At 41.5% G+C, this 16,598-nt stretch overlaps 1 protein-coding gene and 1 pseudogene across 2 annotated transcripts; both read left to right on the top strand.

Moving 5' to 3' along the window:
- The first annotated feature begins 5,103 nt into the window (after positions 1-5,103).
- LOC102699308 (actin-1) lies at positions 5,104-9,009 on the top strand. The gene is made up of 5 exons (XM_006654401.2): positions 5,104-5,257; positions 6,540-6,608; positions 6,692-7,085; positions 7,171-7,784; positions 8,661-9,009. Exons 2-5 carry the CDS (start codon positions 6,552-6,554, stop codon positions 8,724-8,726), a joined length of 1,131 nt encoding a protein of 376 aa, XP_006654464.1. The 5' UTR covers positions 5,104-5,257; positions 6,540-6,551; the 3' UTR covers positions 8,727-9,009.
- A 1,797-nt stretch (positions 9,010-10,806) lies between these two features.
- LOC102722858 lies at positions 10,807-11,455 on the top strand (annotated as a pseudogene). The gene has a single exon (XR_423537.3). The product of XR_423537.3 is annotated as a histone H3.2-like (transcript).
- The last annotated feature ends 5,143 nt before the right edge of the window (positions 11,456-16,598 follow it).

Raw genomic sequence — 16,598 nt, 5'->3', positions numbered from 1 at the left:
GTATTAATAATTTCAATTTCTAGTTCAATTTTTAGGATTACGATATCTTAGGATGACGATGGCTACACTTATATATTATTACCACTTAAGTGTTTAGTCAGTGGACCCGGATTAACTTATCATGTCAGTGAAACCAACAATCTATAATGCAAGTTAGAGGGTCAAGATTATGGATATTGCGATTTAATGATGTGTTTTAAACTCGACGACAAGATAAGCAATCTAAAGTGGACTTTTGCTCACGAAAGCAGAGCTAAGAAAGATGAAACGGTAGATACTCAGGCCATCAGACTGTCAGAGCAAAGCCCACTACCAAATATAAGCAATGGCCAACTTCATGCTAGTTCATCATGATTCAGGGCGTTTCTCTACCATTGTCCAGAGCCCGTGCAAATCTACTAGTAGTACTCAAGGCTTCACTAAAGACTAAAGTACAGTACCAGTGCACCACCTCTCACTGGTACTAGTATTAAGGAAATGAGTCTACTTTGGCTCCCTTATCTGTAGACAATTGATGCAAGTTATATGAAATATCATTATATAAATGAATTTGTCTAATAAATAACATCGTCGTTATGGTTCCGTCAGCAGTCCTCCGTTAAGTGTTATAATATAAACAATGTATTTAATGGCGCTAGATAGATGAAACCTAACAACAATGTTATGTTTTTTAGATAAAGTCGTTTATACAGTGATAGTTTTTAGCCTTAGATTTTTGGCAACAATATTTCTTATATTTTCTCATGATTTCATCACACATTTTACGTGACAATCCAGTCAACGAAAAATTAAAAAAAATACAAACGTCACTCTTTTGTGGCACTGTGATCAGTGTACTATATACATACACACACACATCGATGAAGTAGCAAGGTCTATACAAAAAAAAAAATTATAATACCTATATAGAAACAAAATCCTAAAATAAAGATAAAAGTCTTGGGTAGGTAAAAAAATAGTCTATGGTTAGTGATCATAGAATAAAGTCAAATCCTATATGAGGACAATCAGGACTACTCGGATTGATATCTTAACTTGCCTCCCTAGTTTCTACTTGGACAATGGAGACCAGGGTGTAAATAAAATGTTTCTAGGAGGGGAGGGGATAACCCAACGAGAGATAAGAGAGACTACATCCAAATGCATCAAGTTGTTATCGGATGAAGCCCGAAGACAACTAACCATCGACAACCACAGCTAAGCTTTACTATAGTGGCTGAGTGGATTAGGGTTTCCACCGTGCAGTTATAAGATTGATACAGTGAAATACAAGCCTCTAGCCAAACATGATATAGGGTCATTACACATTGCCGGTCACGAACCTATATAAAAATCTATGTCTCATTCTCTCTCGTTGTATTCTCACAGTACCGACGTACTAGTCTTACCCCATGCATACAAATACAATACATATAAAAAAATCATAGTTAGATACCAACCCTTTTATTACAACCAACAAAAAATTAGAGAATTACAGTGGAACCCACGCACAATTGATCATCTCATCTTTGATTCAACCCTCTTCTCTACATGTCTTTCCTGCCCAACAATGGCAACATGACAGCCGCCATTCAACCCTCACTCGTGCCTCCCTTCCCAAACCCCCAAGGCACCTACTCCCTACTCCCTCAGCACTTGTCATTCGGTGCTTAGCAAACTCAAGTCGATGTCTCTCGATGGATTTCCTGATGATGGGCAAGCTCAAGCCAGTGGCGCTCAATGAGGCTTGAACTTGATGATGTAGCAGCGGCAAAGGTGTAGCTTGATAAGGCAGCCATGCTCACTAAAGGCGACGGTGGATGGGAACTCAATTAGGTAATCATGCTCGGAGAAGCTAGTGGCAGATAAGCTCGACAAGGCAGCAAGGTTGTCAAATTCTCGATTATATCATACGATTTTACAACTTTGTGATCGTAATTAAGGGGCCTGATTCTATGATTAAAGTATAGGCAAATATTTTTTTTTATTTATATGATTATATGATTTTGATCCTACTTAGAAATTTCAATTCCTGATTTAGGGTCATAGTTTTAACAACCTTGCTAGGAAGTCATGCTCAAAGGCGGAGCAATGGATGAGAGTTCACCATGCCTCAATGAACGAGGCGGCAAATAGGAGCTCAAACTTGTGTCAATCTCGTGAAGGAATAGCCCGCCCTAACTAGGGAGGACCTCGATGCCGAAGCGGAGCAGGAGGGGTTGTAAGATTGTTATCGCCTCCCCGGCGTTTGTTTGTGCTAGTCGTAATCGTGCATGTTGTTGTACTGGCTCTATTGTGCCTCATACTTGGTCACCACTGCTGCTTGCATCTCGCTCAATTGTCGGATCTCCGTGCTCGTCTATGGTCCACTGCAACTCCATCTCTAGTGCAACCACCTTCACAAATCCGCACAAAACACCATTAACCGATCGATCATAAACTCTTTATCCATTCTCACGATGATCTAGCAATAGCATCCAATCCATCTCAAGCAAGTACAAATCCACACATGAGGGGGACTAGGGGGAGAGAGATGATTAGTTCATTCAAAAAACGTATACTTTTTGTTCTTGACTGTTATACTACGTAAATGGCATATATGATAAAAACCATTATACAACCCACTTGTGGAGACAAAACGAATTGGTTCAAATCCTATTTAAGGGTGCTTTCAACAGCTGCAGTTTCTAATAGAATTTTTAGAAGTCGTGAGCTCTCCAAACAACATTATGCTTATCAGAATTTATAGTCGTCCAATTCAGAAAATGAACGTAAAACCATGAGCTGAAAAATTGTCTTTTTGCCCACTAATTATTAAAATTTTGAGCTCCGAAACAGCAACTTTGTTAGTTGGGTGAGCATGTGTATCTGGTTTTACAATTACGAAGCAAAATTAGAATCAAGCTTTTGAGAGACGCAAAATAGAATTTGTCCCTACTATTAAACTGGCGTGGGGTCGAACTAGGCCCACGAAGAGGTAGATTGCATCAGGCGCACCCACCACCAGTTCAAGAATTTTTTTAGAAATATTATTATTTTAATAAAAAATCGTAAAATTAGAGGCCATCCGCGAAAAATCGTAAAATTAAGGTCCTGTCGAACTGCCGTAATTCGAAAGGCCCCCTATCGAACGACTAACAGTCGACTAGAAGGGATCGGAGGGCTGCAAGTTCGATAGGGCCTATCGAATAGGGGCAGTTCGACAGGTCCTCATGTCAAACGAGAGCCCTCATCGATAGGGTCACGAGAGAGGCCTGTCAAGTAACCAATGTTCGATAGGGGGCCCTATTGTTCGGCAGCAGTTCGATAGCCCGCGCGGCGCCAGGTGGTGGGCCATATCGAATGGTGGGTGTTTGATAGGGCACATGTCCTAATCGAACACCCACCGTTCGACAAGACGCTAGATTTGCAATTTTCAAGGGATAGACTCTATTTTTACGATTTTTTGTTAAAATAATATTATTTCTCAAAAAAATCCGAGTTTGGCGTGGACTGATAAGCGGCGGTAGAGATGGCAATGGGGACCCGCGACCCGAGACCCGATGGGTATTTACTCCATTAGGGTATGGGTATGAGCTAAATATATCACCCGTGGGTAAGTAATTGGACAAATACTTATACCGACGGGTATGCGGGTATGGAAACGTTCTTATGATCCCCATACCCGTTTACCCTTGGGTAATAAATACCCACAAGTTTAAATGCATGTCATGGCCTAATATCTAATTAGCCTAGCCTAATTAACCAAAATCATAGGTATTTAAACCATCCATACATTTTTCACCACACTATATGAATGTGTGATGTCCTAAGTATCTAACGTCTATGCAATATACTATATGGAAACCGAGATATTTAGATTATTTTGAACTTTTATGGATATATGGGTGACCTGACGGGTAAGTTTTACCCAAGCGAGTATGGGTATGGGGAAATTTTCTTACCCATGACGAGTATGACTATTTTAATAGTACGAAATTTTATTAGTGGGTATAAGTATAGAATAACAATACCTCGACGGGTATTTACCCATTGCCCATCCTAGGCGGCGGGGGTAGCTTCGATCAGGCGCACGGCCCAGGCGCGGAGTGCCGTGCGAAAACTCGCCGGATGGAAAACGTCAGCTGCGAGCCAGGCCGAGGGTTGAGACGCACGGTTGTCCAAATCGCCGGTCGAATCTCCCGCTGGAGCCGACGTGGACGTGCCGCTTTGGGCACCGAAAGTTCATTCGGCCGGCCGGCCGGCCGAGCCTTTTCTAGCTTCCGTGGGGGCCCCTTTCGGTTGTCCCGGTTCTCAATTCCGGCGATAGACGATTCCCGCACGCGTCCATGAGTCCATCGGCAAGGTGCGGGCCAGCACCCGACGTGTCCAGTCACGGCTACACGTGCTGTGCCCAGCAGGCAGCGGCCGTCGCTGCGTGGCCGCTCCTCTTTCCGTCACATTACACGTGCGCTCAACGGAATATATGTTTGGTTTTTTTCTGAAAAGTTAGAATGATATATTATAAATAAAAAAATAATCTATGAATATATTTTTTATGTCCATAATAATCTAAAAGCAAAAATAGAAATAAATTAGGGTGAAAAATTTTAAAATCAACTGTAAATTTAAGCTAAAATTTAAGTTTTAGCATGAGAAAAACGCAAATATGATACTCTTCTCACAGATATGCAAAGAACAGAACGTGTTCCCAGACATTGATTACTTTCAATAATTTCATATAAATTAGCAGTTAAGTAAAATGATCTATATACTCTTTATTATTATTATTATTATTATTATTATTATTATTTGGTGATGCAAATATATGCAATATGTGCACGTCCTTATTTACTCTTGTTTTTCCAATTTAAGTTCTAAAGTAATTACTTATTTTAACATAAAATTTTTTGATCAAAACGGCTGCTTGATTTGGAACAGGGAGTAACCCCGAATTTCAACCAAATCTGTGTTGTAACGTAAAATGATTCACATGGATCGTGAGCGATAGATTGCTGCGGGGGACACGGAGCAAAAATCACGGGTCCCCCGAAGGTCGCACGCGCTACGGCGCTCGGCCGCCGTTTTGTGCGGGGTGGGCGGCGTGCTTTGCCTTGAGACGGACGCGTATAAACCGCCGCCTCACGGAGTCACCGCTCGCCACCGACCCCGCGGACCGCACGCGGTGCAACCTTTCCGTTGGTCTCACTCTCGAGCTCGCGTTACTCAGCCGACGACGGAGCAAGCGATTCCTCCCCGGCGGCCGGAGCGATCGCTGCACGTACGCCTCGTCGAGCAGGTGATTCCCCTGCCCGATCCCCTCTGCTCCCCCGAGCTCTTCGATCTGAGGAAGAAAACACGCTGGTTAGCCGTTTATTACTTGCTCTAGGATTCGTCGCCGCCTCGGTGCTTTAGTAGTAGCTTTTTCTGACCGCCGATGATTTCTTCTTCCTGATCTCTGCGTATGCTTTTCGTCGGCTGGATCGACGAATTTTGGTGTAGCTTTGGTCTGCTGGTGATCCCCTTTGGAACAATCGAAGTATCGAACTTAAGTCTTCAGGTTTTAGGTTCATCGTGTGGTGGTATTTGAATATTTGATAGCTGTTCATGCCAGCGTGTACTGTATAGTGATCACTGATGTTTCCCGATACGGGTACTCATGCATAGAGGTAAGGTGAACTGGTTTTCCGTCGTGGACAGCATGATCTCATCTCCCCGGTGTTAAAAGAAATCAGCTGCAGATTTTGCTTTGCATAGCTCCCCTCAGCCCCTGATCACCATGGCTGTGAAGCTACAATATCTTTCACTATCCATTTTTCACTGTTATGAATTGATTGCGCGACAGTTCTTCCGCTGTGTCCTGATTTGGACTCTATTTAAGCTGTGAAAGTGTAGGTTTGTTCTGTATTTTTTTAATCAAATTGGAATCGGTTGAGGATACTTTTTTTAAGAAGAGGTTGAGGTTACAACTCGCTCCGTCCCATAATAACTTTATTTTTATTTTTTGCTACAATATTTTGACTCTTCGTCTTATTTGAAATTTTTTTGCGATTAATATTTTTATTGTTACTAGATGATAAAATATGAATAGTAATTTATGCGTGACTAATTTTTTAAAGTTTCTGTACAATTTTTTTAAATAAGACAAATGGTAAAGCGTTGGACCCGAAAAAACAAAAAATAAAATTATTATAGAAGGAGGTTGAATGTATTATCAAAACACATGCGTATACTCTGTTGTGCAATATACTAGTTAGCTGAAAGTTTCATGTGATACTTTCAACCTTGATGCTTCTGATTATAAATATTCCAATCTTTGGCGCACCAATGGTTTTTCTTAAGCAGTATACATATCGTGTTTATGTAATGAGTTTTCTGATAATATATTTTCTATGTAAAAAAAATGGTAACTGCAGGTAGGTAGATTGGTGGAAGGTACCAAAACCTCCAAATACTCCAGTTATTTTCTCACGGATCGTAATAATTAGTTTACATGGTTTTGCACAGAGACTTCTAACCTTCTAGGTACTTTAGTCTGTGCCTAGCATGCGATATGTAATCATCATGCATTTCTGTTACAGAACACCTAAAGAATGGCTGACGAGGATATTCAACCTATTGTGTGTGACAATGGCACCGGAATGGTCAAGGTAGTTTCGTGAATTTAGTCATTTCAGCAGAGTGGCACGTTACTCATAGATTAACTGATCATCAGCTTTTTAATGTCTAACAGGCAGGTTTTGCTGGTGACGATGCACCAAGGGCTGTTTTTCCTAGCATTGTGGGGAGACCACGCCACACTGGAGTCATGGTTGGGATGGGTCAGAAGGATGCCTACGTGGGCGATGAAGCTCAAGCAAAAAGGGGTATCCTGACCCTAAAGTACCCAATTGAACATGGAATAGTCAATAACTGGGATGACATGGAAAAAATATGGCATCACACCTTTTATAATGAGCTCCGTGTTGCACCTGAAGATCACCCTGTATTGCTAACTGAAGCCCCTCTCAACCCCAAGGCCAACAGAGAGAAGATGACACAGATCATGTTTGAGACCTTTAATTGCCCAGCAATGTATGTTGCGATCCAGGCTGTTCTATCATTGTATGCTAGCGGTCGAACAACTGGTATGATTACTACCTTCACAAATATCATAATAAAATTTAATGTGTTGGCGCCTTGGAGGCAGTGACACTTTTTTTTAACTTGAAGGTATTGTGCTCGACTCTGGTGATGGTGTGAGCCACACTGTTCCAATATATGAGGGATATACACTTCCTCATGCTATCCTTCGTTTGGATCTTGCTGGCCGAGACCTCACTGACCATCTCATGAAGATTCTCACAGAGAGAGGGTATTCCCTCACAACAAGCGCTGAGCGGGAAATTGTCAGGGACATAAAGGAAAAGCTCGCTTATGTTGCCCTTGATTATGAGCAGGAGCTGGAAACTGCTAGGAGCAGCTCCTCTGTTGAGAAAAGCTATGAGATGCCTGATGGTCAGGTGATTACCATTGGATCGGAAAGGTTCAGGTGCCCAGAGGTTCTGTTCCAGCCATCTCTTGTTGGTATGGAATCTCCTGGTATACACGAAGCTACATACAACTCCATCATGAAGTGTGACGTAGATATCAGGAAGGATCTGTATGGCAATGTTGTCCTAAGTGGAGGTTCTACCATGTTTCCTGGAATTGCCGATCGTATGAGCAAGGAGATCACGTCGCTTGCTCCCAGCAGCATGAAGGTTAAAGTGATCGCACCACCTGAAAGGAAATACAGTGTCTGGATTGGTGGCTCTATTTTGGCCTCTCTCAGCACTTTTCAGCAGGTAGTTTTTTTCTCAACTCTGGAAATTGCAGACAGTATTCCAGATGTCTTCTCAGAAATCATTTTTTTAGTTTTAGTTTTAGAAGTTTCCACCCTTTTACATTTAGTTTGTCCATAATCTGAATGCACTTTATACTAGTAGTTTTTCACCGTCTATTTTAGATAACCTTATTTAAAATGTCTAACTACTTGCATCCAATCATTTATAACATTAGTTGTTATCAACATTTGGTATCATTTTCAGACTCATCTTTTCACTTTTGCTTATGCTTATAAGACAAAATTTGTATTTCCAACCTTAAAATTTTGGGGTTTTTTCATTGTAGTTTAATTTCTAGCCTTGAGTTCTAGATCACCGAGAACACGTGTATAAAATTTTTATTCACAACTTTTTATTTGCAAATATGTTGTTGGTTTTTTCCCTTGATAAGCCAACCAATCACCCCCTCCCCCCCCCCCTCTTACATATATGTCAAGCACATAACTCCTAAAAAATTTGTACATGTGTTTGTAAAAGGGTCAACCTACTCACTATTTGGGGGTCCCACATGGTAGTTTGTCGTGGATAGTAGCCGAGTCACCGTCCATCACCACCACGGGAGTTCTTTAAAGTAGTATAAATAAATGGTCAAATATCCATGTTCTAGTTTTATGAATATCATATGTTCAAGGGGACTATTCTCCTTTAGGTGTGGCAAATCAGTGCTGGTCCTATGATTGCTTTTGCAATAGAGTTAAACATGATTACATTACATGTGTGCTTGAAGTTTTAGAATAGACAGAGAAAAACTGAAGTCTAATAGCTGCTGGCATAACTGTATTTATTGCACTTATACTCAGAATCACCTCTGACAACGATAAGTCATTTGTTTGGCAGATGTGGATCTCCAAGGGGGAGTATGATGAATCCGGGCCTGGCATTGTCCATATGAAGTGCTTCTGAGCTTATTGGGAAGTTTGTAGAGCAGTACTTCTAGTTGTTGAGACATCTAAGTTGGTATATGTTTACAAGGAGACATGCTCTTGCAGATAAACATATTAGTGCTTGCATACTGTGCTTTTCGCGTTGGACATGGTGTTCGGAGCCATGATCCCTCAGAATGTTGAGTGTCTTACCCTTCAGAGAGAGAGGGCAGAGGAAAGGAACGATACACCTGATGACCTGAAGATACATATACTTGAGCAGTCTATGTCGTAAAAAATCTGGTTGTTCATTTGGAGTGGAATTGCCCCGGTTGTCCTCTAATATGGGTCTGACATATGAGCCTACATAGGTGTGGGGCCCATATGTCAGAAACTCAAAGTTAAGAGTTACTCTGTTTCTGTCCCCTTAGGCTGCTGTATGCAATATCAAGGCAAAACCATACTCCTTCCATCCCAAAATAAACTAATTTTTTATTTTTTGCCTTTAATTTTTTACTCTTTGTCTTATAAAAAAATTTTGCGATTGATATTTTTGTTTTTATTAGATGATAAATCATGAATAGTACTTTACATGTGACTATTTTTTTCTAATTTTTTTTCTTATTTCCTGAAATTTTTTCAAATAAGACAAATAGTCAAATGTTGGATACGAAAACCGGAGAATTCGTTTTTTTTTTTGACAGATGGAGTATTTGTTTGCCTTTGCTAGCAATGTGGTGCTGTCTACATCGTTGTTTTCATTTGGTTTCAGCTGATGCCTGAACGCCTGATGGCTGTGCATGTGCTCTCTCACAGCTTCATGCAAAGAGACGGTGCAACCGTGCAAGGTCTACCGCTGGCGTTCCTGCAAGGCGGCAAATAAGAACAAAATTGTCCAAAATGGTGTTCCAAGTTCGGAACCGACGCCTGTCGCTGGGCACAATCTTGCTGGGGTCTATATGCCACACTCAAAAGTGGCTTGCTTTTGTTGAATGCCATCTGTTATGGAAATTGGTACACAACAAAACACTGATTTTTATGTGACAATTCTTACAGAAAAAACCACGTGTGTAGATCGGAAACTACCACTATAAAAAGAAAAAGACCACGGGTATAGATCGGAAACTACCGCTAAAAAGAGATAAAAAGATGGTGTTACACGCTTTGTTACGGGATAACGCATTATGGTCTACTGTTGTAATGATATGATTTAAGAGCCTCTTTGAAACACATGATCGTGAAAATGTGAGAATAGAAAGAAAACACAAAAATAGAATATCATGTCCACTATATTTCTCTAGAAACTGGAAACTCAAAATAGTCATTTGATTTGTACACGTGAAAAACACATGAATTTAGAGTCACGAGAAGAAAATACTTCATGTTTATTTTTCTCCAGAATCTCTATGGCATTGTCCAATTTATAGGAATTTCAAAGAAAAGAATAAGAACCGATCTTTTGTTTCAAAGGCTCTTATAAGATTTTTTTTCTTTGGGATTGAAATCCTTCTTACTTCTTTATTTTTCCTGCCCATCAAGGGGCCTATGGTTTGTTCTTTTCTAAGGAATACATTCCCCATATTTTTAAATTGTGTGATCTTTTAAATAATTTCAATATATGAATTTTTAAAATACTGTTTTAAATCCACTATCAACTTTATAGTAATTACTTAATTTGTTTATGACATCAAATAATTATCACAAATCACAAGCATCTAGCATTCCATTCCATCAAGTCGAAAATAACATATCCTTAAATAAGAGATTCTTCTGAACTAGTTTGGGGGTATATATGTAAATATATCAGGATCACAGATCACTACTACATGGTCTCCAAGCAATTTGCAGATTACCGCCCTCCCGGCTGACCCGCGGTGGCAACCAATCAGAGCGCAGCACGCCCCATCCCACCGATCGCTCCCCCCAGGATCCGCGTGCCTCCCGCGAACTCACATCCGCACCGTCCATCCTCCACAGATCCGACGCTCCAAACGAAACCCACCGCGCCGGCAGCGCCGTCGCCCTCCCCAAATTACAAAATTTCCCCGATCTCCCACTCTCCCTCGCCGCCTACTTAAACCCCCGCACCTCGCCACTGTCCAGTTCGCCGATTCCCAAATCCCCCGAGTGCTCGTGCTTCCGATCGCCAGCAGCCAGCCCTAGCGCAGTTCCGATGGCCCGCACGAAGCAGACGGCGAGGAAGTCCACCGGCGGCAAGGCACCGAGGAAGCAGCTGGCGACGAAGGCGCGCGGAAGTCTGCCCCGGCGACCGGCGGAGTGAAGAAGCCCCACCGCTTCCGCCCGGGGACCGTCGCGCTCCGTGAGATCCGCAAGTACCAGAAGAGCACGGAGCTGCTCATCCGCAAGCTGCCGTTCCAGCGGCTGGTGCGCGAGATCGCGCAGGACTTCAAGACCGACCTCCGCTTCCAGAACTCCGCCGTCGCCGCGCTGCAGGAGGCCGCGGAGGCCTACCTCGTCGGGCTCTTCGAGGACACCAACCTCTGCGCCATCCACGCCAAGCGCGTCACCATCATGCCCAAGGACATCCAGCTTGCCCGCCGCATCCGTGGGGAGAGGGCGTAGTGTGTGTGTGCGCCTCGTCGCCTGATCTGGAGTTGTGCAGAGCTAGATGTTACTTGTTCCTTTTTAGCCCATGTCCCTTGTCGTTCTGGTGTTCTTGTGTTATACAGCTTGCCAGTGTCTGATGTTATCGGCTCATTACCATCAGCAATGGAAAATATCATTGTCCGTGTCTCCAAGGTTTGTTTATTGAAGGTCTTACCGTATCACGGTTTTGATATCTAGTGACATCTCCAAAAATTTTGTTCTGCAAAAACAGGGTTAGCTAATTTGTTCCCTCTGAATCTGAAGTTCAGAATGTGACAAACTGTCATTGTATACTAACTGGAGATGTTTGTGCAACAGTGCAAGGTTTGTCTTCGTAGATTTAACTCCTTGCTCTCTAATATTCTCATAGCAAGACAACTTCCTCTATGTGCGCAATATGGCCAGGAAGATGCACTCAAAGAAGCCGACCCTTTTCTTCAAGTTGGACATTGCCAAAGCCTTTGACTCGGTCTGAATACCTTCTTAGGCCACGTTCGGATGGATGGAGGGGGTAAGTTAGGGGTAAGTTAACTTATCCTTGGTACGAAAAACGTAGTAGTAGATTAGTACATGATAAATTAATTATTAATTATTAAAAAAATATAAAATAAATTAATATGATTTTTTAAATAACTTTCTACAGAAAATTTTTGCAAAAAAATACACCGTTTAGCAGTTCGGGAAGCGTGCGCGCGAAAAACGAGAGAGATAAGTTAACTTAAGGGGGGTAACGAACGTGGCCTTAGTGTGCTCCAAAACATGGGCTTCTCTGCTAGATGGAGACTGGATCTCTCTTATCCTCTTAACGTCATCTTCTAAGGTCTGCCTCAATGGGCGACATGGGCCTAGCATACCTCACCATAGGGGCCTTCGGCAAGGAGACCCACTGTCACCCTACCTGTTTATCATAGCCATGGAGCCACTGACTCGACTTCTTGACAAAGCGATCGATATGGGCCTTTTGACCAATGTAGGTGACATACATCTAAAATTTAGGACCTCGTTGTATGCTGATGATGCGGCAATCTTCCTCAAGCCAACGGAACGAGACGTGAGAAATTTCATACAAATCCTCAATCTCTTCGGCCAAGCAACCGGACTGCAAGTGAATTGGCAAAGAGCTTTGTCACGCCTATCAGCTGTGGTTCGGTGGACCTTCACAATATCCTACAGCCTTTCTCGAGCACGATAGCAAATCTGCTGATGAAATACCTAGGGATCCCTCTAACAATCTCGAAGCCAAAGATGGGCGAACTTCAATACCTTTTGGACAAAATTAAATCAAGAATGGCAGGGTGGAAAGAGAAGCTCCTATCCACAAGGGGGGGGGTCACGTCCTGGTCCAATCGGTGCTAGACTCCATACCAATCTACACCATGACAACACTAAAGCCACCGAAGCAATTCTTGCAGGAAATCGACAAGTGTCGGCGTTGCTTCCTCTGGGCAGGCAATGAGGACGCTACAGGAGGGAAATGCAAGGTTAATTGGAAGCAAACTTGCAGACCCAAAAAATATGGAGGACTCGGCTTAACAGATTTGAGCAAGATGGGCAATGCATTGAGACTGCGATGGCTATGGTACGAGTGGACTTGCACTTCAAAACCATGGATTGGCACCCCTACATCATGCGATGAACAAGAACACGTGTTGTTTGCGTCCGCAACCAAAATAACAGTAGGTGACGGTTGCAAGGCACGTTTCTGGGACTCTACTTGGGTGTCCAACAAGCCGCTCAAGGACATAGCACCGGGCCTCTACCGCCACTCCAGAAGGAAGAAAAGGACGGTACGGGAGGCCCTACAAGATGACAAATGGATACAGGATGTGAACTACAACTTAACTCTACCCCTGGTGGAAGAGTACTTTGCCATTACACAACTGCTACAAGAAACAACGATCACCCTTACGCCAGGAACTGAGGATTCCATCCGTTGGAAGTGGACAGCCTCAGGACAGTATACAGCGAAGTCGGCCTACCAAATGCAATTCTTTGGCTCAATAGCTTCACATATGGCCTCATCAGTATGGCATAATTGGGCGCCAGCCAAATGCAAATTTTTCGCATGGCTACTGCTTTAGAACTGCATCTGGACAGCCGACCGGCTACAGCAAAGGCAATGGCCCAATGAATACTTCTGCCAGCTATGCTTCCGAAACCTAGAGACGGCACAACACCTCTTCAAAGACTGCCCAACAACAAAAACAATATGGCGCGAAATCCTCCGTAAGATAAAATGCGCCAACATTGACATGAACAGTACCATGCAATTAGATGACTGGTGGACAAACGCGGTGTCAGCGCAACCCAAAGACCTCAAAGGCGGCACCAAAACCATTATCACCTTGATCTCGTGGGAGATTTGGAAGGAGCGCAACAACAGAGTTTTCAACAGGAAGGAGGCCACTGTTAGAGAGCTAGTAAGCCGCATCTTAGACAAAATCACCTCTTGGTCCACCTGCGGTGCAAAGAAGCTCTCAGCCCTGATGACCAACCAGTGAGGAGAAGGAAATCTTCATGTAACATAGCCCTAACCCTCTTGGCACTCTAAGTGCCCTTTGTAGCTCCCCCACCCCCCCCCCCCCCCCCAAATCATCACTCTGTAACACTCTTGTAATTATTTTGCTCCTCTTCTTAATATAATATCACCCCTTCGGGGGCTTCAAAAAAAAAAATTCTCATAGCAAGTTTATTGGTCAGCTCAAATCTCCAGTATCCCCCCCCCCCCCAACTCACAATGTGCAGTACAGTCTTACATGATGTCCCCTAAACCATTTTGTCATGTGAAATTCATCACAACGTTCAGTACACTACTTCATGGCCAGTTTCATCAGAAATGCTATAGGACAGGAGAACTTCACCGGACAGTCTTCTTGGTTACTACTCTACTTGTGCACATTGGTGTACGTGTAATTATACTCCTATTCTCAGATATAGTATGCATTTTTAGGATTTAAAATTTATATTACAATATTATTATTTCTATATTTGCTACTATAATTTTAATTATTCCAATAATTTTAGAACTAATCAAATCCTTAGAAAGAGAATATAATCAATTCAAAATTCAAAAATTGACTATTGAAGGGACTAAAAGAAAGAAGAAAATCTAACAAACATCCCAGCTAAATGTCTGTCTAAGAAATATTATAAACAAATGCAGGTTTTATGAAATGTCATTCTACAAATAACTTTGTTTATAGAAATATAATCACCGTTATTGTTCCATCCATCTCACGTCGCTAAATACATTGCTCATATTATAGCATTTGATAGTGGACTGTTGATGGAACTCTAATGACGATGATATTTCTTAGGTAAATTCGTTTATATAATTATATTTCGTAGAACTCGCACTCACCGATGATATTTCTTAAAGTTATTATGTTTGTTAATAACATTATATTTTCTTAAAAGGAGATCTTTAACATCAGCTTAGATCATGCTAAATAGCTTAGAAGTCCTTATATTTTAGAATGGATGTATTAGCAAATGCACGAGTCTAATATGACTTGATTTTTGTCGGGAACATGACTTGATTTTGACAAGCAGGAATTGCAATTTGTAAAATACTTTAAAGAATAGCAGTCTTATCTTTTTTATTTTACTTATGCTTATAAAAGTTTTTTGGGAGTTTTTAGATCGTTAAGAATACATATAAAATTTTATTCACATATTACTTTTCATTTCAAATATGCCGCTTGAATTCAAACAGTCACCCCTAGTTCAGCACTGAATTAGTTTCAAAAACGCACAAACGAGTTAACCTCAAGCCTCAGCCCAAGTTCCTAAAGGTTAGCGACTGTAAATCTTGATGTCCTAAATATGATATATTTTCAAAAAAAATAATTTGTTAATAAAACTTTTATATACATATTGTTTAGCTGTGTAAAAGACAAGACTTAAAAAATAAACTCCAGTGAAAAAAAATCTCAATATTAATTCCAAATTTAAGGTTAAAAATTTAAATTTTTGCTTATAACCATGCCTAAACAAAAGATAGGGTGAACAACTTTTATGATATGTCATGTATCTTTGGATACTTTTTATAGAAAAGAATATTTTGTTATATTATAGGATGGAGTTATAGATGACCGTATGGACCGCTCGGCCCGACATGGCCAGGCTGTGTCGAATTCTGTTGGGTCGGCATGACCCAATCAACATACCAGGCTATGTCGTGTCGGCCTATAGGCTGCATCTAACGCTCAGGCACGACCCAATAACACTCGAACCGTGTTAGGCTGGCTTGATGGCACGATGGACCATCGTGCTTATTTAGTAAATGAGTCTATATTCCTCTCTCACCTCTTTAGGTTGCGTGAATAAGTCTATTTTTTTCATTTTCTTTAAGTTGTGTCTTGTATGGCTGGAATAAATATATTTTACATATATTCTTTTTGGGATAAACCATATATAACTAAATTAAATCTATTTTAGGTGCTTTAATATTTATTCATCCGTACTAATTAATTGAACTGGGTGGTACCGGACCGTTCCATCGTGCCAAGGCATCGGCCTAGACACAGCCCGAACGATTGAGCCGGGCCAGCATGGGCCTGATCTCCGTCGTGGCATGCTTGGGCCAAGCTATCGGCCCTCGAATCTTATAGCCATCTATAGATGGAGCCCTGGTGATAGTAGCAGTCTGTTTTTTACCAGGTCGACAAGTCCGAGTACTGGGATAATCGAGCAGTTAGGCCCTGTTTAGTTCCAAAAAACTTTTTCTAAAAGCATTACATTAAATTTTTAGAAACCTAAATAAAGCATTAAATATACATGAACATTAAAACTAATTAAACAGTTATGGGAAAATCATGAGCCGAATCTTTTGAGCCTAATTAGGACATGATTAGTCATAAGTGCTACAGTAATCAATATGTACTAATGACGGATTAATTAGACTCAAAAGATGCGTATCGCGGTTTTCAGGCCGAATCTGAAATTTATTTTTTTTCATTCATATCCGAAAACCCTTTTTAACATTCGGTCAAACGTTCCACGTGATTTTTTTTGCCAAAAACTTTTAGCAACTTGTGCCTTATATCGTATTTATCGGCAATTGACTGCGTTTTCTACGACAGTATGTTTTTCGTTCTCAAATTTCGAGCCGTATGGCAGATGAGCAATGATAACATAGCAGACAGTCCACGACATCAACGTTATCTGCACTTGTGCTGTCCTATCTAGTCCTGCCATGTCAAAACTGCGTCATCCCATCCTTAGTACATTATTCAAATGAATGCAATGCGTTTACATTGATGCGGAGAAATATTTAATCCACAACGATTACTTGTGTAAGGGT

This window comes from Oryza brachyantha, chromosome 5, assembly GCF_000231095.2.
Source record: "Oryza brachyantha chromosome 5, ObraRS2, whole genome shotgun sequence".
Taxonomy (NCBI): Eukaryota; Viridiplantae; Streptophyta; class Magnoliopsida; order Poales; family Poaceae; genus Oryza; species Oryza brachyantha.
The sequence above is the reverse complement of the archived record's forward strand: the minus strand, read 5'-3'. Positions and strand labels throughout refer to the sequence as shown.